The sequence below is a fragment of the Osmerus eperlanus genome, chromosome 24 (assembly GCF_963692335.1).
Source record: "Osmerus eperlanus chromosome 24, fOsmEpe2.1, whole genome shotgun sequence".
Taxonomy (NCBI): domain Eukaryota; kingdom Metazoa; phylum Chordata; class Actinopteri; order Osmeriformes; family Osmeridae; genus Osmerus; species Osmerus eperlanus.
The window spans coordinates 6,652,111-6,671,746 of NC_085041.1; the positions used below are offsets into that span (position 1 = coordinate 6,652,111).

General features: G+C 42.3%; 3 protein-coding genes, 1 long non-coding RNA gene and 1 other non-coding gene across 5 annotated transcripts in view; 1 reads left to right on the forward strand and 4 right to left on the reverse strand.

Moving 5' to 3' along the window:
* psmd1 (proteasome 26S subunit, non-ATPase 1) overlaps positions 1 to 9,519 on the reverse strand; it is a 37,128-nt gene extending 27,609 nt beyond the window's left edge. The window contains exons 1-16 of the mRNA XM_062450515.1: positions 9,345 to 9,519; positions 8,580 to 8,623; positions 8,323 to 8,396; positions 8,040 to 8,209; positions 7,678 to 7,886; positions 7,133 to 7,276; positions 6,765 to 6,991; positions 6,390 to 6,450; positions 6,144 to 6,269; positions 5,575 to 5,663; positions 5,388 to 5,466; positions 5,089 to 5,262; positions 4,834 to 4,945; positions 4,431 to 4,627; positions 4,082 to 4,177; positions 3,592 to 3,656 (exon numbers count right to left, since the gene is read on the reverse strand). Coding sequence (XP_062306499.1) covers positions 3,592 to 3,656; positions 4,082 to 4,177; positions 4,431 to 4,627; positions 4,834 to 4,945; positions 5,089 to 5,262; positions 5,388 to 5,466; positions 5,575 to 5,663; positions 6,144 to 6,269; positions 6,390 to 6,450; positions 6,765 to 6,991; positions 7,133 to 7,276; positions 7,678 to 7,886; positions 8,040 to 8,209; positions 8,323 to 8,396; positions 8,580 to 8,623; positions 9,345 to 9,360 — 1,883 coding nt within the window. The 5' untranslated portion in view covers positions 9,361 to 9,519. The remainder of the gene's footprint in view (positions 1 to 3,591; positions 3,657 to 4,081; positions 4,178 to 4,430; positions 4,628 to 4,833; positions 4,946 to 5,088; positions 5,263 to 5,387; positions 5,467 to 5,574; positions 5,664 to 6,143; positions 6,270 to 6,389; positions 6,451 to 6,764; positions 6,992 to 7,132; positions 7,277 to 7,677; positions 7,887 to 8,039; positions 8,210 to 8,322; positions 8,397 to 8,579; positions 8,624 to 9,344) is intronic.
* The window catches only part of LOC134011162 (arf-GAP with coiled-coil, ANK repeat and PH domain-containing protein 2-like), a 145,843-nt gene that overhangs the window by 68,336 nt on the left and 57,871 nt on the right, over positions 1 to 19,636 (forward strand). The window lies entirely within an intron of this gene.
* On the reverse strand, positions 6,584 to 6,716 carry LOC134011436 (small nucleolar RNA SNORA14). The gene has a single exon (XR_009928443.1). It is a non-coding gene; the product is annotated as a small nucleolar RNA SNORA14 (small nucleolar RNA).
* Positions 10,062 to 12,305, reverse strand: LOC134011335 (uncharacterized). The gene is made up of 3 exons (XM_062450930.1): positions 11,367 to 12,305; positions 10,988 to 11,104; positions 10,062 to 10,891 (listed from the first exon to the last, which is right to left on the reverse strand). Exons 1-3 carry the CDS (start codon positions 12,154 to 12,156, stop codon positions 10,785 to 10,787), a joined length of 1,014 nt encoding a protein of 337 aa, XP_062306914.1. The 5' UTR covers positions 12,157 to 12,305; the 3' UTR covers positions 10,062 to 10,784.
* Positions 12,439 to 14,087, reverse strand: LOC134011336 (uncharacterized). Its single transcript, XR_009928412.1, has 4 exons — positions 13,948 to 14,087; positions 13,344 to 13,460; positions 13,110 to 13,189; positions 12,439 to 12,650 (listed from the first exon to the last, which is right to left on the reverse strand). It is a non-coding gene; the product is annotated as an uncharacterized LOC134011336 (long non-coding RNA).

The following is a 19,636-nucleotide window of genomic DNA, read 5'->3' on the forward strand; positions in this document are numbered from 1 at the left end:
TATCTATCCGATAGATCACAATATGTCCACTATGATGGCTGCTCATCCAGGAGCTCCACTGTAAAATACGGAGTACCACAGGGTTCAGTTCTAGGCCCTCTGTTATTTTCTCTCTATATGCTGCCTTTAGGAAACATAATTAGAAGCTCTGGGGTAAATTTTCACTGTTATGCAGATGATACTCAGCTATATATGTCTATAAAGTCTGGAGAATTTCCACATGCTATGGAAAAATTTGTTTCTAGGTTGAGAGCTTGGATGACTGCAAATTTCCTTCTTCTAAATTCGGATAAAACCGAGGTTCAAATTTTCGGTCCTAAAAAATATAGAAATAATTTTTCAAATCTGACCTTAGACCTTGACGGCGTCAAAGTCTCTCAAAGCCAGCTAGTAAAAAATTTAGGAGTCACAATGGACCCAGACCTTTCGTTTGAGTACCATATTAAGCAAATTACTAGAACTGCATTTTTCCATCTACGTAATATTGCCAAAATACGAAAATTTCTCTCAAAGGATGATGCCGAAAAACTAATACATGCATTTGTTACGTCCCGATTGGACTATTGCAATGTGTTGTTCTCTGGCCTCCCAATTACCCACCTAAAAAAATTTACAGCGGGTGCAAAATTCTGCTGCTAGACTATTGACCAGAACAAGAAAGTTTGATCACATAACATCTACTCTTGTCTCTCTACACTGGCTCCCTATCCAAGCCAGAGCTGACTTCAAAGTTCTACTACTAACCTACAAATCTCTGCATGGATTGGCACCACTGTACCTCTCCGGTCTCCTTGCACCCTATTGCCCCGCAAGGACACTTAGATCTCAAGATGCCGGCTATCTGGTGGTTCCCAAAATTAAGAAAAAAACAGCTGGAGGTAGGGCGTTCTCATATAGAGCGCCTCTTCTCTGGAATAAACTACCCGTCTCAATTAAGGAGTCTGATACTGTTTCGACATTTAAAATTAGGCTAAAAACTTTATTGTTTAGTCAATTCTACGACTGTTAAAGGTAAGTATGTTACTAGTTGGAGGCAACGGGGGACGGGTTGTTTCCATCCTTATTCTTTAAGTATAACCTATTTTAGAGTTCTCTTCCCCTGGAACAGATTTCATGTTCCAAATGAGGGGGGCTGTCGCTGTCTTGGTGTGTGGGGTTGCATCAAATTCCCCTTTTTTGCTCTGTTAAATTGCTGCACCAGTCCACACTTGACCGGTGGGGATCTCATTCTATTATGACTGTAACTGTTAGCTGCTCCTGGCATTCTCTAATCCCTGCTCTCCTCTCTCTGTCCCCCCCCACACACATCCCTTGTGGTGTGGGGGGTTTGAGTTGTCAGCACCTGCCTGGTCGTCGGTCAGCCAACGCTGGACCTGGTCGCGAGTCTCCCGGTCCTGTCCTACATCTATAAAGTTGAATAATGGATTTTGGTGTTTTAAAAAACAATCGACACTGTATGACTATGTTTAGCCTGTGTTCTGCTCCTCTCTCTCACCAACCGTCTCTGGAGGAGGGGATCCCTCTCTGAATTGCTCCTCCCAAGGTTTCTTCCATTTTTTTCTCCTGTTGAGTTTTTTGGGAGTTTTTCCTTGTCTTCCTTGAGGGTTTAGGTTGGTTGAGGGGCAGTTCTATGGGCATATGTGAAGCCCTCTGTGACATGCTTGCGTGTAAAAAGGGCTATACAAATAAATTTAATTTGATTTGATGATGAACTGTGCTTGACTAAAGGAAAAATATACAACGTGTGGGATTTGCGTCTTCCAAGTGTTTAGGCCTTGTGCATTTTGCTACTTCCTGACTTGCCTTCATGTCCCAATGTTAACGATGACAATGGTCCTGGCTTACAGTAGATCATTTGCAGTTTCACTTTCAGTCTTTGAGATGAGTTAGTAATGACTTGTGTCCCAAATTGAGCACAGCCCAAATGAAATCCCATAAAGCAATGTGCTCACTCAAGGGTTCATGACCACAAAAACTGAATGTTTGTCAAAACCCCTTTAAAGGAGAGGCTGTAAAATGAGGAGCATCTTAAGTAAAATGGTCCAGTGTGAACAATAACACAAATACCCTAACTATATAATGATTTGATCTGTGCAAGCAAAACCCCTCAATACTGAACTGCTTGTGGCGCTTTTTTTCACACACAGTCGCTCAAAAACACTGCACAAGCTCAAAATGAGTGACTACCTCACTATAGATACACCTAGTGTGCGACAAACCCTGGCAGGCCAGCCTGTCCCGCCCCAACTCCCAGCCTTTCCCAGATGGGTGGAGAGGATGGGGGGGCCAGTGTCCTGGGAGCCAGGGGAGGTGGGAGCGGGAAAGGGAGGAGCTCTGCTGAATTGTTGCCGTTCAGGGGGCTTTCTAAACACAGGAAGGATTTACACAGGGTTTATCTAACAGCCAATTGATCATATGAATATCGCATAGCCTTTTTTGGGCTTAAAATAGTCCCCATCGTTTCTTTGTTTGGCCAGGCACACTGTTCAAGGCTGCTGTTCGGCCTGATGGGTAAATTCACGTCAAAAGATGAGTGATGAGCCCCATAAACAGAACAGAAAAACGTGTGATGGATGACAGGAAGCCAAGTGCCCTGGGGCATAGAGGAGATAATAGGCACGTCTAAACATATTGTATCTACCTTCCAGTCGTCACGTGACAACAGAAGCTTACTGTACTGTCCTGAGACAGAGCATGAAATTAAACAGGAGATCTCAGAATGCCCACTCATAGCTTTAGAATAAACACAAACACAAATGCGCTATATTTGTTTGAACTGTAAGAACAAGGGGCAAACCTTCACTCCACCATCATTTCAAAAGGTCTTATGACTTACTAAAATGCGTTTAGTGATTCTATAGATCAACATACTACTAGGTTACACATCGATCACACTAAAATAAAAAGGATACACAAAGCTAATTAAATAATGGGTATCTCAATAACCGCCATACTAATAAACAGGTGTACTCTCTGAAACGCAAGACAGATTTCCGACAATTAAACAAACCAACCTACTTGTTATTTAACCATGAATGTCACAAGCAAGACTTATTTTGCTACAGGACTTGGAAACCAGCTCAATTGGTTGCACACCTCACCATTAAGGCTCAAACAGGGTGAGAATACTGAAGACCTTGGTGGAGACCTGTGAACCTCTCCTTTGAGAGACGGCATCGAGTGTGGAAAGGTGGGTTAAAAGGCACAGCCAAAAAGGTGGGTGAGGCCCCACTGGCAATCTGGAGTGGAAAAGACCTATCCATCTCGGGTCTGGGAAGAAACCATCCATCTCAGTTTGTTTTGGATGTTTGAGCGAAATGGAGGAAAAAGGGGCAGAGGCTAGACAAACCTCTGGTGATAGTGTGAAAACGTCTTCCAAACGCATTTGGAAAGAATGCCCGGGTTAAGGGCGGTATGCGGTCTGTGTATACATGTGAGGGGCCGATTAATCTGTGTTCGTTTGGCTGTGACCCTGTTAGCGGAGCCAGGCCGACACGTTGCGAGTACAGTACCCTCTAGTGTGCGGATGACGGTTTTGCAGAGGAACCGTGGTGAGGACAGTGAGGCAAGCACGTGGTCGAGTGTCCTTACCTGAACATGATGAACCCGATGGACTCCACCGCTGCCCTTCTGACGTCATCGTTCACGTCACTGACCTGCAAGGTACAGATGTGGACGTAGCTTCGTTAGGGGAAATTAACTTAGTGGGGCTTTTGGCATAATTTTTTTTAATGAATTAGAAAATGACTACATTTTATATCTATATTATAAAATCCACCCCCCCCCCAAAAAATTGTTTTATAAAGTAGTGGTCTATACTTTAACCCAGTAACTGAGGATACAGCCTTTCTTTCAGTACATCTAGGCTGCCATCTGCAGGACATCACTGGGAACCCAGTGCATCTCTACACCAATGTTTTCACAGGGACCATGTCATCACATTAAACATTCCAAAAATATATCCTAATCATTTCAAACAATCTCGACTGCTAAAAGCCTTCCATTTCTTTTAGCTGGCCCACTTTTCCTGCCAAGAGCTTGTGGTCTTGTGTAAAGAGAAGGATGAGGAAGAGAGACTCACCGCCACATGCAGCAGGCGCCGGATGGCCTTGTTGTTACCGGAGCCGCAGTAGGCCATGCCCACTGTGTACATTCCAGAGCGCCGCAGGATGGGGTCCTGGGGGGGGAGACGACGTGAGGGAAAACAGACATAAGCCTTGGCCTCCTGTCGGCGTGCGCCCACCCATTCCAGCCCCGGTGACCCGTGATTGGATCAACAAGAGGCCGACTAGATCTTATTCAACGGGTTTGTTACATTAGCTCTGCTGATAGTAGCTAAAACTGCGCAAAATGAGCAGGAAACGCGCCGAAAGTCGCTAACTACATGGTCGTTCCAGGCCGTACAAAGTGGTAAAAGCCAAACGCTGTACCTTGTCTCTGCACAGGCTCTCGATGAGGGTGTCTGCCTCCTCCATACGCCCATACATGACCATGGCGATGCCCACGGCCAGGCCTCGCAGGATCTTCTCGTGCTGCGTCTCCTGGGCGTAGCCCACCATGTCCTCGATAGCCTGGGCAGACTTGGAGCCCAGCATGACCAGACCCAGGGCCAGGCCCGCCGCCTCGCCTGGACAACGAGAGAGGACACGGACGAGTCAATTCAGGAACGGAGGCAGCGGCAACGCTTTGCCCAATCCCACTCAAATCTTGTGATGCATCCCTTGATTTTCAGATTCATCCATAGATGCAAGACAGTGCAAAAATGCATATACATGTATTGCATTTCATGATAAAAGAACAATGTCTTGCCAAATAGGTTCTTGATGAACATACCTGTAACTGCATCGTCCTGGTACAGATTGGACTTGAGCAAATCATACACGTCCTGCCTCGCGGTGCCCAGCGCAGCCAAGCCCAGACCCAGACCACCTCCATGACGGACAATCTATGGACAGCACAAAGAAAACAGCTGTCGAGTTACAGACTACTTCAAATCCCAATCCCAGGAGTAGGGGGGGGTAGATCTGATATTGGGCATTTATTTGTCCATCAACTAGAAGTTCTGATTTTGGAGTTGCGTCCACTCACATCGTTGCTTGCGTTCTTCAGCTGGCTGAGAAGGTAGTCGATGATGTCACCCCCGTGGTTGGCGTGGATCAGTCCCAGGGCGTAGAGGCCGCCTCCTTCCTGGTAGGCTGATCCGGGGGACGTGTCTTTGGGCAAGTAGGTGGCCATCAACTGGAGAGCCTCTTTCTCATGGCCCTGTGCAGCATTGGATGTTTATATAAAAAGTCAAATATTCAGTTCTGTACAAACAACCTGAGTGATAAATTGGTCATATCCAATCAAACCGATTCCCGATTCACAAGTGTAATTAGTTAGTGTACCTTGTGAATGACGCCAAGACTGGCTGTGGCTGTGAACTTGGCCCAATTGGTGGCTCTTGCTAGCCACTCCAAGTTCTCTCTGTAGATTGAATGGATAAGGAATAATCAAGAGTGGATCGTACCACTCACCATACGATAGCGGCCATTTGTTGGTTCTGTTTCAACATTAGTTTATGAGCAACCATACCTGAGGAACTGGTCACTTGTGGTACCCGTATGCATGAAGGAGTTGGCTATGACCGTGGCTGTGTGGCACACTGAATTTCGGACCGCATCCTGAAGGGAATAAAAAAAAAGAAAGAAGAATGTCTGGTTTAGAATGTCATGCTCTAGTGCCATCTGGTAGTAGGGCATTGCCAATTTTTTCCACCAATAAACTGCATACTCTTGCTATTATCATTACTGATAATAAGAACAGCAGTGAAATCTAATCCTGGGTCTAGTAACGAAATTAACTGTAGAACTCCACCAAAAAAACTAACTATGAGCCCTTATTTTCATATGATTTGATACACCAGATATGATATCATAACATTCATGAGATACAGGATACACCATGTGTCCCTGAAAAATGTGTCCTGTGTCAGCCCTCAGCCATGAGGTCAATGTTTTTTTCCAACTTTGGAAATCTCCAAACTAAAAGGACCAATTCCCCGCAAATCGACAATGTGTTATTTTGTTTGTTCACTGTGTAGCATGCTCTGTATATTGTGGATATAGAGACTCCATTTCCACAACATCACATCTGACATTTACCTTTGTGTTCTTGAGAATCATTAGGTCTGTGTTGTTGTTCCGAATCAGGAACTGCAGGTGCAGTTCAATGGCCATCTCCCCGCTGAGAATTTTGATCATCTTGGCATTCTGATAATTAGGGTCATCCTACCAAACAAAAAAAGGTCCAGCAGTAATGAACTACTCATTCAATGATCCAAGGGCATTATCAGGCAACAATGTAATTGACTTTGAGCATGTTGGAAAAGTCCCAAGATCTGTGCTTACCATCTCCATAACCTTTCCAGCAGGGGAGCTGCCTGCTTTGTCACCAATCTCCATGGCATCGCTGCAAAAAAAGGAATTGGAAGTGTACTTTGAAGTCTGATGCATTTAACCAATCAATCAAGACAACTACAAAATATCACTGGATGTCATCAACCAGATCAACCACTAGCAAAGCACAGCCAAGTCCCTGATGTGTCTGTCTTAGAGTTGAAATAGCCAAAAGCCACTGACAAGTCACCGGCTTTGGATTCCCTAAAATCAATCTTGCATCCTTCCATGTCCCAGAGGCTACACATTCAGCAACTAGGGGGTTTACAAAGGATGCACAAATACCCCTTTCATCTCTCCCTCCCTCCCTCCCGACTTATAGCGTACCTATCTTTGTCCACAACGGGCACTGTGCCAGTGTTGGTGGAGCCGGGGACAGCGGGGATGGGCGTGCCAACGGTCCGCAGGTTTTGGATGACAGAGGAGAGGAACTGTTGGCTGGCGCTCTCGTACAGGTCAAAGCAGATCTGGTAGGCCATCAGCAGGTTGTCCTCCTTCACCAGCTTCTCCAGGATGTCGCTCACCGCCTGGGGGTCGTCCAGGAAGATCAGGCACTGAGAGGAGGAAGGGAGAGAGGCCTGTTAGCTAGCCACAATGGTTGAGTGGTTCTTGGTGTATTACACCGACACAGCAAACCTGCATGAACATGTGGACCGATCACTTGAAAGTTGGATATGTCTCTTTTTTTTTTTTACCTGACAGACATTGATGAAATCAGGCTTTTCCAGGTTCATGTAGAGTTTGACAAGCACTCGCAGGACCTCATTGCGAAAGCTCTTGTTTTGAATCAGTGACATGCAGACCTTCAGGCTGTACGCTAGGAGGCCACCAACATCGTTCTATAGCAGAGAAACATTATGTGAATTTCAACACGTTATATACATAAAGGTTTGTTTTAAAAAAAAAAGCAACATTGACAAGGAGTGGTTTCATGATGTTTTTCGAGTACAGTACAGAAGTCAAAGCCGCATGTGTGACACCAAAATTGTCTTAGAACAGCGGTTCTCAACCCTGATCCTCAGGGACCCCCCTGTTCTGCATGTTTTCGACGTCTCATTGCTTCAACACACCTGATTCAAATGAATGGTCGTTAACAGGCTTCTCCTGAGCCAGATAACAACCCATTCATTTGAATCAGGTGTGTTGGAAGAGGGACACATCTAAAACACGCAGGACAGGGGGGTCCGAGGACCAAGGGGTGAGAACCGCCGTCCTGGAAGCCGACGACGCGAGCACTAACCGACTCGAGGATGGTCTTCTCGAAGATGTCCAGACGCCTCGTCTCCAGGGCGATGCCGATGGCCTGCTTGTACTTGTGGTCCCCCAGACACCGCAGGAACATCTTGTTGACGATGCCTTCCAGGCGGGGGTCGATGCTTTTCTTCTCCTCATCCTCCGGCAGCTCGGCGTTCTCCACACGCTGCTTGGTGTAGTGGTCGATGCATTTGGCTACAAGGGGGGAAAAGCAGCGATATCAAAGAAATACCCAGTGTTTGTGAAAACCCCTGCAGTGGTGCTCATAATACATAGTGTACTTCAACTGTCAGGTCCTATAAGATGTAATTGTGCTTGTGCATGTAAAATATCAAAAACAGAACTCACCAATAATGGTCTCCACATACTCGGAGTCGTCTGAGACATTGAACAGTTCTCCAGCCCCCAGGGCGTAGTTCAAAGACTCCTCAAAAGCTCCGAGGTGGTAGAAGACCTTGGAGGCCACAAGGGCAGCAAACTGCCTGCTCCGAAAGGTCTCATCTTCATACAAGACCTCGCTGTTGAAACCAAATTACGAGTTAATCTTTTTCTGATCAAAGGGTACATGAAAACAAGATCATTTTCTCATGCAGGCATTACTTCATTTTTGTTTGGAATCCAGGGCACTTACATTTTGTCAACAGATCCTGAAATCTCAGCCCAGAAGTCATTGACTATGGCGTTCAACTTGTGTAGAGCAAACTCCTATAGCAACATGAATACACATCAGGCATAATTAACAACTTGGATTTAGATCAGTTGGGGTCTTGATTCAACTGACTGCACATTAGTCAACACACTGATTTCTATAATAAAATGCAACGCCAACACTTACACAACATATCTTCCATACTTTTATAATATTTTACTCATAAGACGAATAAGTACCTTTAGTTGGGGCTCCTCCTCATCCAGGAGCGAAATGATTCCAGCTTATAGACACATAAAATATAATTAGCAAATAATAATAACAAACAAACCAAGATAACTATCATACCCACTGAATGAACTAACGTTAGATAGCTACTTTGGTCGCTGCCTTTCCACTTAAACCTGCGAATTTTGCATGGTCACATGTTAGCGAGCTAGCTAGCGGTGTGAAGAGGTATCAGTGCCTTCAAACAGTTCTCATAATTAACTATCAAGATAATTGTCAAGCATTTGGCCAGAAGTTCTAGCATTCACGCCATGTCGATACTAGAAAATATACACTAGTGATAATATTTTACAATCCGCATTTTACGCCGCCTAAACTAGTCTGTATCTAGTTTTGACGCCAACTAGCTAGCTAGCTAAAGCTGGTAGCTAACGTTAGTTGGTAACGTCAGTGTCTAGCTAGCACAACCAAGCCCGTAGCAGCCAACAACACAGCAACGAAAATGTTTTGAGCTAGTTGTATTTTAATCTGGCCTGGTGGCGTTTAATTACTTCACTTATCTTAGACTACCAGTCAGTCATTTGCAATGACTTTCTGTTCCATTGACAGTGGCGTCTGGCCTTCGATATCTGGGGTCGCGTTAGCTAGCTGGCTAGTATAGGCGCTAGCTTTGTGACTCAGCTAAATCAATGGTGGCTAGCTAGCTGTCATAGCAAGCCGTATATCCCGGTTCTAGTAACAAATGCTGTTTTTGCTAACTAACGTTACTGACTTACCGGCAGATGTTATCATCTTTGGTTCTAATCCACCTTAACTCCTCGAACCCAGGATAAATTTTAAATCAGCGACAACAACCTTAAGATAAATCGAAACCTTTAACGGATAGTGAAATTGTCTGTTGTCCAAAACAGTAACACTTCAAATTGCAAGCAACTTTTTTTGTTCGGCAATGACAGGACCCAATCGAGGACCTCCTAACAGGCGTCGGTGTACTTTGCCTGATGAAAATAGAACGTGAGGCTCACAATAATTGTTCTCGTATCCTCAGCCACAATTTCTATTTATTACGGTAAGATCTAAAACGAATATCAAAAAAACACCATCATCCACTATTTGTAAATATAAAAACAACGCACAATTACAAATCAGTTAATAAACAGGCTTTTGTTAGGCTATCTGTCTGGCATGAATCAGTGCTTTTACCTGTAGTGCCCACCGTTATGCCCCCTCGGGTTAGACAAAGAAATTGCAGCCCTAAACGAGTGAATAAATTGTATTCGATCACATCTAATTAATAATCGGTCCTTACCAATTCAATGACAGGATATTAAGTGTGTCACTCGTGGGAGATGTCCTCCAACACATACACTGATGTAATTTAATTTGCTTTTTCTTTCAAAACAAATGTAACAGACAGCCTTCAAGTTCCCAGATAAAATCCATTTGGACTGCAGTCTTCCATTAACAAATCTGAGTATCAAACCCTTTTTAAATTGAGTAAAAAAAGTGTTTATTTCATTATTAGTAGGCCTGTAGTATTCTGTAATATATCTAAAACTCAAATCATTTAACACTGCTTAAAGGTTTAGAAAGTCAAGTATAGATTTTATTTGTTTACTATTAGTGCAATTGTTTGAATTGTTCTTCTAAGGTACACACACATTTCACAGTCAGTGGTCTCTAGATTTCTTAGACTTCAATTCAAGTGCAACACCCACTAATGTACCGGACAAAGGCTCACTATTACAATCTCCACTTCCTGAACAAAAGTTGTGTTACATCAAAATAATGATTTGATAACTTCCTAATTAGGTTACCATTTGATGAATTCAGGCTACCTTAAACAAGTGTGTATTATATCACTTAGCTTATGTTACAACAGTATTAAAAAATATTTTAACAACAGAATTTAATACTGTACATATTCCCCTTAGAGGTTCCTTTTTGTCAGTGTATTTCTTTAAAATTACAAATTAAAAAGGAATGTGCCAGACTAAACAATGTATATTGTCTGACTAATGAGTTAGTTGTCATCTAAACTTCCTTATGTTATAGACTTTACTAATCAACTGAAATGTGCTGGATCATATGCATTCAAGCCAATGTGTCTGTCACATGACATGTCAGATAACTGACCTAATCTGGAACCAAAGAATGATGCCCAGGGTTGACTTATGTTAGTTTAACAGTGGGAGTACTGTCAACAGAAAAGGATCTCATGACTGAAGAGTGTCCTTCCCTGCTCCCCCACTGCCTGTGTGAGTTCCACTTGAAAGGACATTGGTCTTCAGTGGGATTCCTTCCTCTTGAATTCCTGTGTCACCTAAAAAAGAAACGTACAAATAAATGTCTCCAGAACGTAGGCTACTGCAAAAAAATACACCTGTGAAGTTTCAAGCAAGACTTTGTCATACTGTACCTTGTTGCCTGTTGCTTGGGGTGCTGGCTGGGCCTCCATGTCTTCCTCTGCCAGTCCAAGGCAAACATTGGAATTGCCAGTGAATCCTGTTGCCGCTATTCCCAGTAGGCCTATTATCTGAAAGACAATAATGAGGGTTTAAAAATTTGGCAGCATTTCTAAGGGGCCCTTCTGATTAATGAATGTGTCTTTTGTGGTCTGCTAAAGCCTGGCCTAGTGGGAAAATGTGTGTATGAAAAATGTCTGGTGATCTTGTGAGTGTAATGTAAGCTACTGACCTACTTTTACATCCGGAACAGCAATGATTGTAAAATGTCACATTTATGGTAGGGAACTATTATGTTAACACAGTTCTGATACTTGTAAAGTTATATTACACCTGAAGTTTGAGATGAATTAAAAACTCTGCAAGCATTTGTCTTGATGGTCAACATCCTCTGCTCCGATTTGGGAATAAAGATCCCGACCCAGATTGCTTCAGATGCATGCTTCCGAAACACGGAACGAAGTGCGCGCTCGAGAAATCCCATAGATTCACGCGTCTCTTCACTCTCCACTACTGATCTTATTAACCCGATCAGGGCCGGGCGGACACTGACACGTTTCGTACGTGCCCTAACGTCCTTCAGAATTTCTTTCAGGCAGATTTCGTTTGAACTTATACTTAAAAACTCTTGGCTGAAAATAAATATTATGATAGGAGAGTCTATTGTTCGCTTTAGGCCGCAACTGTTTATACTTGATGTTCTAGTGCTTTTTTCTACGTCCTCACGGAGTGGCTCGTTTGTTTTTTCCTCCCCCACAGGCTTGGCACTCAGTTCCAAATCCTTTGGCGTCGTTGACAGAGGTGTTTTATTTTCTTGAGGCGAAGTCTTAATGTTGATATCAGTATCGCACAACACGTTTTTTTCGTTTGCAATGCCACTTGTTGGAGAAGGATGAACCTGACCGTTTGTGTTCTTGTTGGCAGAGCTCACGTTGTGCCCAGTGCGCTGTCCAAAAAACATGTCATGGACAAACTCGTGCATTATTCCAGCATCATCCTCGTCATTAGTTTTAAAGGAATCACTTACCAAATTGATCCTTTCCTTACCCCCAATTCGAAGCACTAATTGTTGAAATTCGGTTTCTTCAGGTGGCAGTGTATCATTGGGATCTCGACAAGACATTGTTTGCCTCTTCGCACGCCTCAGTTAAGGGCACAGGTCAAAATAGATTTTTGAGATGAGTTGTTTTCAATTTTTATAATACTCTACTACGCTTTAATACGTGACACCCACTCAGTAACCACCTACTTTAGATGCATAAACTTTCAGGGTTGACAGAAGGAAGCCGTATGAGAGGGTGGGATTAAGGCTGTGTTGTCCATGTGTTGCTATTGGCCACAATATGATAGGCGTGGCAGTCTAAATCGGAATCAACAAGGAAAATCACCGCTATTTCAAGGTAATTAAGTTATATTTTAATAAATTACATACACAACGGACAAGTAGCCTATGTCCTGTTTTATCACAAAGCTACAGAGGTGAAAAAAAATAAAGTCTTCATATTAAGGGGAAACATTGTTCTTCAGTTAACTCTCGGGACAATCCTGATTCTTCTTCATTCTTACTATGCGCAAGGAAAACACTTCTCCATTTCCTCCAATGTTGAAGAGGCCTGCCTTCTCAAACAAGAGAGAACAAGAGAGCTCATCTAGGGTTATTTTCTCTCATAACATCACCAAAACCATTACCCTCTAATGATAAAATATGTATTACCGCTCTGCATGTGTATTCTGCTGATAAATTTGTCAAATACATTGGATGCTTTGCCAATCTAGATTGATAAAGGTTCAAAGAAATATAAGTAAGAGAAGTAAGAAGTAATAGAAGTAAGATACCAAAAAATAAAATAGATGCCAAAACCATCAACACTGTCCCTTTGACAGTAATCTACAAATAATCAACTAAATGAATGACCAAAGCTAACAGACACAAGTCAGACATTGACCTTTGGACTCAATGATTAATGGGCGACAGCGTGTCTCACGTATGTGCCATGCCCATTTTGATGTTTAAACTGTTGATATTCATTGATTGTTGATCTCACCTGTTCAGCTGACAAGAGCTAGAATACTGACCTCTTTCTGTAGAGCGAGAAGTAACTGTGGGTCAAGAAGCTCTATGGGACCAACAAGAGTTACACGGAGACCTAGGCGAACTGAGAGATGTGAAGCAATATTGGTGCATCTGTGTTATTATAAAGTGTTACAATGAACTACATGAACAATGATGAGACCTGGGCACACGATGCAATGTCCATTTTAAGGTAGTGGTGTAATCATAATAATATATATATATATATTTTTTTTTACCTGTATATTTTTTATTTGATAGTAGAGCTTTTAGAGAAGATAGGTGAGATGCAGTCCGGTCCTTTTCTGTCATTGGTGGATCCATATCCAAGTTCACAAGAGCAGTATGAGCAGGTACTGTAGAGAAAATGCAGTTTATCTCTGCCTTGGGTCAGGGTATTCTATTGAAATTCTGTTGTCTCCATACCTTTAGAGTCTAGAAAACATAGTCAACACAGTCAAAATTGAGGATTTGGCTGGTATTTCATATCAATGAGTGGTTGCCTCTCAGTAAACTTTAGATCTGTGTAATTTACCCAGTTCTCAAGGTACTGCTGCTGATGTATCAGTAAAACCTGAAATGTCAGCAATGTCACCAATCTTTTCCTGATTGTTTTGTGTAAAATACAGATAAGATAATAACTGATTGCATAGGAATCAGCATATGGAAAGTTCATACTAGTATGGGAAATAAACTGTGATGGAATAAAAAAGATACCGGTAAGCAATGCATTTTACATTTATTCCTTGGTTGTTCTTGTTGTTGTAGGTAATAGACTACTTAACATAGTGGGAAATTATAACACTATATATTAGATTACCTTCAGTGTACTCATATCCTTACCTAATGCCATCAAAAAACACATCCCGAAGAGCAGAAAGGAAACCAGTGGACCATAAACTGACGCTGTGTGGAATCTTGACTGAAATCCCCCAAAATGGACCAGCTCCTTGATCATGTTGGTCAGCACATGCACATTTAACAATACTGACTGTTGCCTAATGTGACAAAGTTCCAGTGAGAATGTAGTTTCATGCAACTCCCAAAGGATTGGGCCATTCTTTGAAATAGGTGTGGATTTTAGCCTTTGTCTGGTTCGGGAGGGGCCAGTCTACCGACCTATTTTGATTGGAGGATCAATAACGTTTTTGAGCTGTTTTGTTTCCATACACACACACACACACAAAACGGACAGTTAAATAACATAATCAGTAAATCTATGATAGATTCAATATAACATACAATCATAACTTTTAATTTGAGATTGATCAACTTGCACAACATTTTTATAGCTCTTTTTGCAACAATCATAAAGGGCCTTCTTAATGTCTGTCAAACCCATTGAACACCTGAGATTCAACCTGGGATTTGTGGTGGTCTTTCAAGATTCTGCAAGGTTGCAGTCTCAAGGTAAGTGGAACCTTACACCAATGGTCTCACACTGTTAGTGTGTTGACCATAGTGTACATAAGCAAGTCTGTGAGTGCGCTGTATAAGTCCTTGCACCCTTTGTGCAGATTTGGGTCGGTGATATCTCTCCAGTCTGGGGACGCATTGAACAGTCTGATGAGCTTCAGAAGGCACTAATCAAGGTGGTCTGACACTGCGAGAGGTCTCATCTGTCCCTATCACTGCCATCCGGTGTTTAAGGTCTACATTGGGCTTCGGCCTCAGTCCATTCCCACAGTTTGTGGCATTCCATGTAATGATGTGCGTCAGTATCAATAAGACCCCTTGAGTTGGATCTGACAACTGCAATGAGTTAGATCTGACAACTTTCCCTACCCATGATAGTCCCCTATAGAACTGTGGCCTCTCAGGCCTAAGGCCCTTTTTTTACTGGAAGTATGAAAGTAGTGTTTTTGAGCAGCTGAAGAATTAGACTATATGTCATTTGATGCTAATATTTCTTTCAAAGCAAACTTAATAAACTTGATCAACTTCAACGTTGAAACAACCGAGCACAAACGACTAATGTTTAACGTCTCATAATGTAGTCAGCCATGAGTTATTATCATACAGAATTATGACTTTACGTTCATGTAATGACACAGTCCTTCCACAAGAGGGTGACTGTGTATAACACACTGCACGAGATATCACATCATATCACATGGGAAAGAACACAAGTCCTCCAGATCACACAGGTACAAGTTTGATTACATATATACATTACATTTAAAACGTTGTTTTTGTGTATCTTGTTCATCTAACACAAGGAGGATATAATGGTCCTTTTTGTGAATTACATTATCTAAACTGAATTTGCATCCCCCCATAATATATACATTATTCCTTGTAAAGAATGAACATTTTATCATGGATAAATAACAAGACTTTCTCATCTCACCATTATATGTGACTTATAAAATCGATTTTTCAACATATTTTAACTTTTAATTTATTCAGTCATAGTCACAATCTAAAACTTTCACACAAAAGAAGTGTTCAACTAATCATTTTCCTTGAAAAGGCTGTCTCCAGAAAAGGTAACCCTGGAATGAGCACTAATGTTAGTTTGAAATGGAGCAGAGAAGCTGATTGTGTGTGAGAATAGCTTAGTGTGAAAGAACAAAATGAGGGCATAAATATAGACAGAGCTATTACAGTTAGAAAAAAAGAGTTTAAGATGGCAGAACTTTGCTGTAGGTAGCAGACTGTGAAGGGCCTATTAGACAGCTTGTTACCTTCAGTGACTAAGCGATGGACAGACATATTGATTGCACAGAGGTGCACAATACAGTACAGAGGTTTATGATGATGGATACATGGAGGACAGTTACTCTGAGCTCATCAATGGTCGGTTTTATACTCAAAGAACATGTCAAGCGAACAGATTTGAACTCTTTGTCCCTAATTCATTCCCTAAGGCTGCGTATGATGATGTTCGACCACTGAGTCGACACACGTCGGTTTTATTTGGATCCTTTCTTGGACACATCAGCATTGGGCTCTCATTGCTGGTTTTGTCCCCCAGCCCCAGTGAAGGCTGTGCCACTGCTGCCCCTAAGCCTCCAGATAGCCCCTCTACAGCTGTTAGCCGAGGCTATGGACGTCAGCACAAACACAGACCATGTCCCTCTTGGCAAATGGGAGCCGACCCTCTGGCAATCACTGGCACTAGAGGTTTGGCATCTCTGTTTCCTGTCCTCATCCTCCAGTGCTACCTGAGTCCAATCTCTGTCTGCCAGCTGTATTGCTCCAGGGCCAGTGCATCCAGGGGCGGCTAGCCTGTCCTCCATTCTCCATTGGCCATGAAGGCTCCTTAGCACTGGTGCTGTTAGTACTGACAGCAGCAGCTGTGTCTGATATCACTTCCAAGGGCAGGTCGGCAAGAAAAAGAGAGAGGTGCGTGTTCTGTGTACGTTATCGAACTCGTGCATTTCAAGGAAGTGTGTAAGCTTTGTCCATTTAGACCATGTTCAGGCAAAATCGTTTGTGTTTTATGGTTTCTTTTGGTTCGTTTGGTCGCTCACAGGACAGAGGGGACCGGTAAGCCGCCCATGGGTGTACACTACCATCACACAGCTTACTCCTTGTTACCACACTGGGCAAGGAACGGTGCCGCCCCATGTCATTTTCTGATAGTCATTATTTGGGTTGCTTCAGTCATAATAGTTCAGGGAGGGTCGTAACACCTCGGTGACATTTTCCCTCCCCACTTCACATACATTCCTTCTATTCTGACAGATAACTGCTGAATCCTAGATGATAAATGCAGATGATGACTAATGACATCTAAAGAGAGGAAATGATTGTTCCCGGCTGAGATTTGCATGAACAAAAAAGACAAAAATAGTTCTGCTGAAAAATAGACTGCTATTTTTACTTTGCTCCCACTTTGGGTAATTTTAGATATGATGCTATGAGAATTACTGCAGATGACATCCAATTTGTGGCCATATCAATCATATTCACAAGGCGACCCCTTGAATATTGTATGAATATCAGGCCCAGAAATGGTGAGCGGCTGAGGAGTTTTTGCTGAATATTTTGCTGTAAAGAAGAAGTAAAATCAGAAGTCATGGTAACATCCAAAGTGCCTTTATGCGAAATCAACTTTATTTATCCAATAACCATTCCAGGAGTAAACTATGGAGTAGGTAAGCTGATGGGTGAACAATGTTTCGTAAGATATGCCAGTCAGTGGTATTTTAGGCCTTGTGTTCAAGTCGTGCCAAGAGAAAAGAAAGAGGTCAGGAGTGCTTTTTTCTGTAAATGGTCAAAAGTGGACCCTAACATAGATGGTATGAAAGGTATTAAGAAGGCAGTGAACTAAGGGAAAGTGTTGTAGCTTGTAACACAAATCCTTTTGTCATATGAAAATAACCTAAGTCTTTATTGCAGCCAACCAGACAGTGCCTTCCACTGTTTACAATACTACCGGTAAGTATAAAGTACCTTTTGAAGAGTGAGCTCATTGCTTCTAATTCTCATTCAGCCCAAGATCTCTTTGAAAAAACTTGTTCCTAATAACATTGTGGTAATCAATTGTTAGAGTCTTTGAAGAAAGAGGAGTTTGGTTATGGCTGTCACTCTCCAAGGCACAGTTCTGTCAGCTTGAAATCAAGCCTAATACGACCACCTGGTGTTGGGTAGACTATCAAAGTACACTCCGAAAGTTGCAGACCGCCACAAAGCAATGCCTACTGTAACCACTTGGAGAGAGAATGCCTGGAGTGACACAGTGACAAGGCCTGTTCTCAGTGTGCCCTGCCCTTCTCTTAAAGAGGTGATTCACTTCAGCAAGTTTTGCTCCGTGAATCTTTTGCGACATTCGTTTTGGAGGATGTGACGCAGTCTCATTTACTTCTGGATGCATGGGAAAATCTGACAATTCTCCTCATAGTTGAACATTAGCAATTACAGTTAGTATGAAGTTATGGATGAAATGTCTTGCCGTGTAGGATAAATGGCAGTCAACCGAGAATGGAGCATGCAAAGGGAAAATTATATTTCTTAAATCATGGCTATCAATGCATCTCAGCCAAACTTCTCCACTCTCAGTGAGACCAACCAATTAGGTGGTATCTCATTTATTTGAAGCTACTGTTACATCGTAAATAAGTTTAGAACAGTTGCCATGCTTTAAATGAGAACATGTGAGAACATGTCATTGCCAAATGTCTATCATATTCTCCTTGAACAGTCTCAAAAGGGATATATATATATATATATATATATATATATATATATATATATATATATAAAGAGGGGAATAGATGATTTGCCTGTTCAAAAGACTGAGATTTATGTCCAGCTTCGCGTCTGAAAATCTTTTTCCTTCTGCCACTTGTAAAGGAAAGATACCCAACAATACAGTCTAGACTGCCTTCCTGCTTATTGTAGTGAAAGTAGCCAATGCTTGTTCCATGCTGCCTTGGGGAGCTCCACCACCACCCCAAAACCAGGTGTACTCGTAGTTGAACACACAGGCAGTTAAGCACATACAGTCCCTCTGATGTCAAACTTTGGGCCAAGGAGTTCTTTAACGGATACATTATTGATGGGATTTTATGGGAGGGAGGGAGGGAATGCAAGATGTTTTTTGGTTTCTCACGAAAGTGTATATAACTCCTAGAGGCACAGAGAGACGACGCTGTCACAAATTGTTGAGTTAAAAGTTTGTTGCTGCTGAGAGGCAACAACAACAACAAGAAAATACGTAGCCATTGCCAGGCAAGCTTCTTTTGTCTTATTCAAAAAAGCCTTATTTAAATTGATGAATGAAAAGTGCAGATTATTGCTGTACTGAAGTATAAAATTGTTAGGCTTGACTTAAAAGGGAAAACAACACCACTGCACAACACCACTGCACGACTACACACACAAACTGGGTTATTCTATCAAAGGCTTTGCTGTTCTGAGTAAGCTTTGGCCAATTGACAAATGTTTCAGTGCAAAGAACAGCACAGCAATTTGAATGATAGAGTTGTCTTGAAAGAAATGAAAATGTGTGTTTTTCCTTTATGATGGATGTAAATGATTGTAAAGAGAGCTCTGTCAAATAAACAATACTTCATTTGACAAGTTCCTGCCTTCAAACCACCTATGTCCCATAAGAAAAACAATCCTGGCACTCATTTTTCATCCTGATGATAACCGGTCAAGATAAAGTGCAAGAGTTCAATGGTAAACACTTTGCGGAAAGAAGACCATGAGAATTAGACAACCGTTACCCTAAGATGACCTTTTCTAAGAGGAGCTTTGACAGCATTTCATGCTTTGTGTCATTTTGTAGACAGCTTGCGTTGGAAACAAAATGAATCCTGAATATTTTTTGCAAGTCACACCATCCTATATCCCACTCAGCGAAGTGAAACAGCCTGGTATGTTCTGAACAATCCAGATAAGTATCATCTACTAAATTACCTTTGATGGGACGGCAAATCGGACTGATTGTATTACGGCCCTCCAGGGTGTGCCCGCACACACATACATTCACAGCAGCACAGCGCCACACAAACACAACTCCGCACGCACACAGACACGCGCACACAAACACACACCCGCAGAAAACATCTCTCTCTCT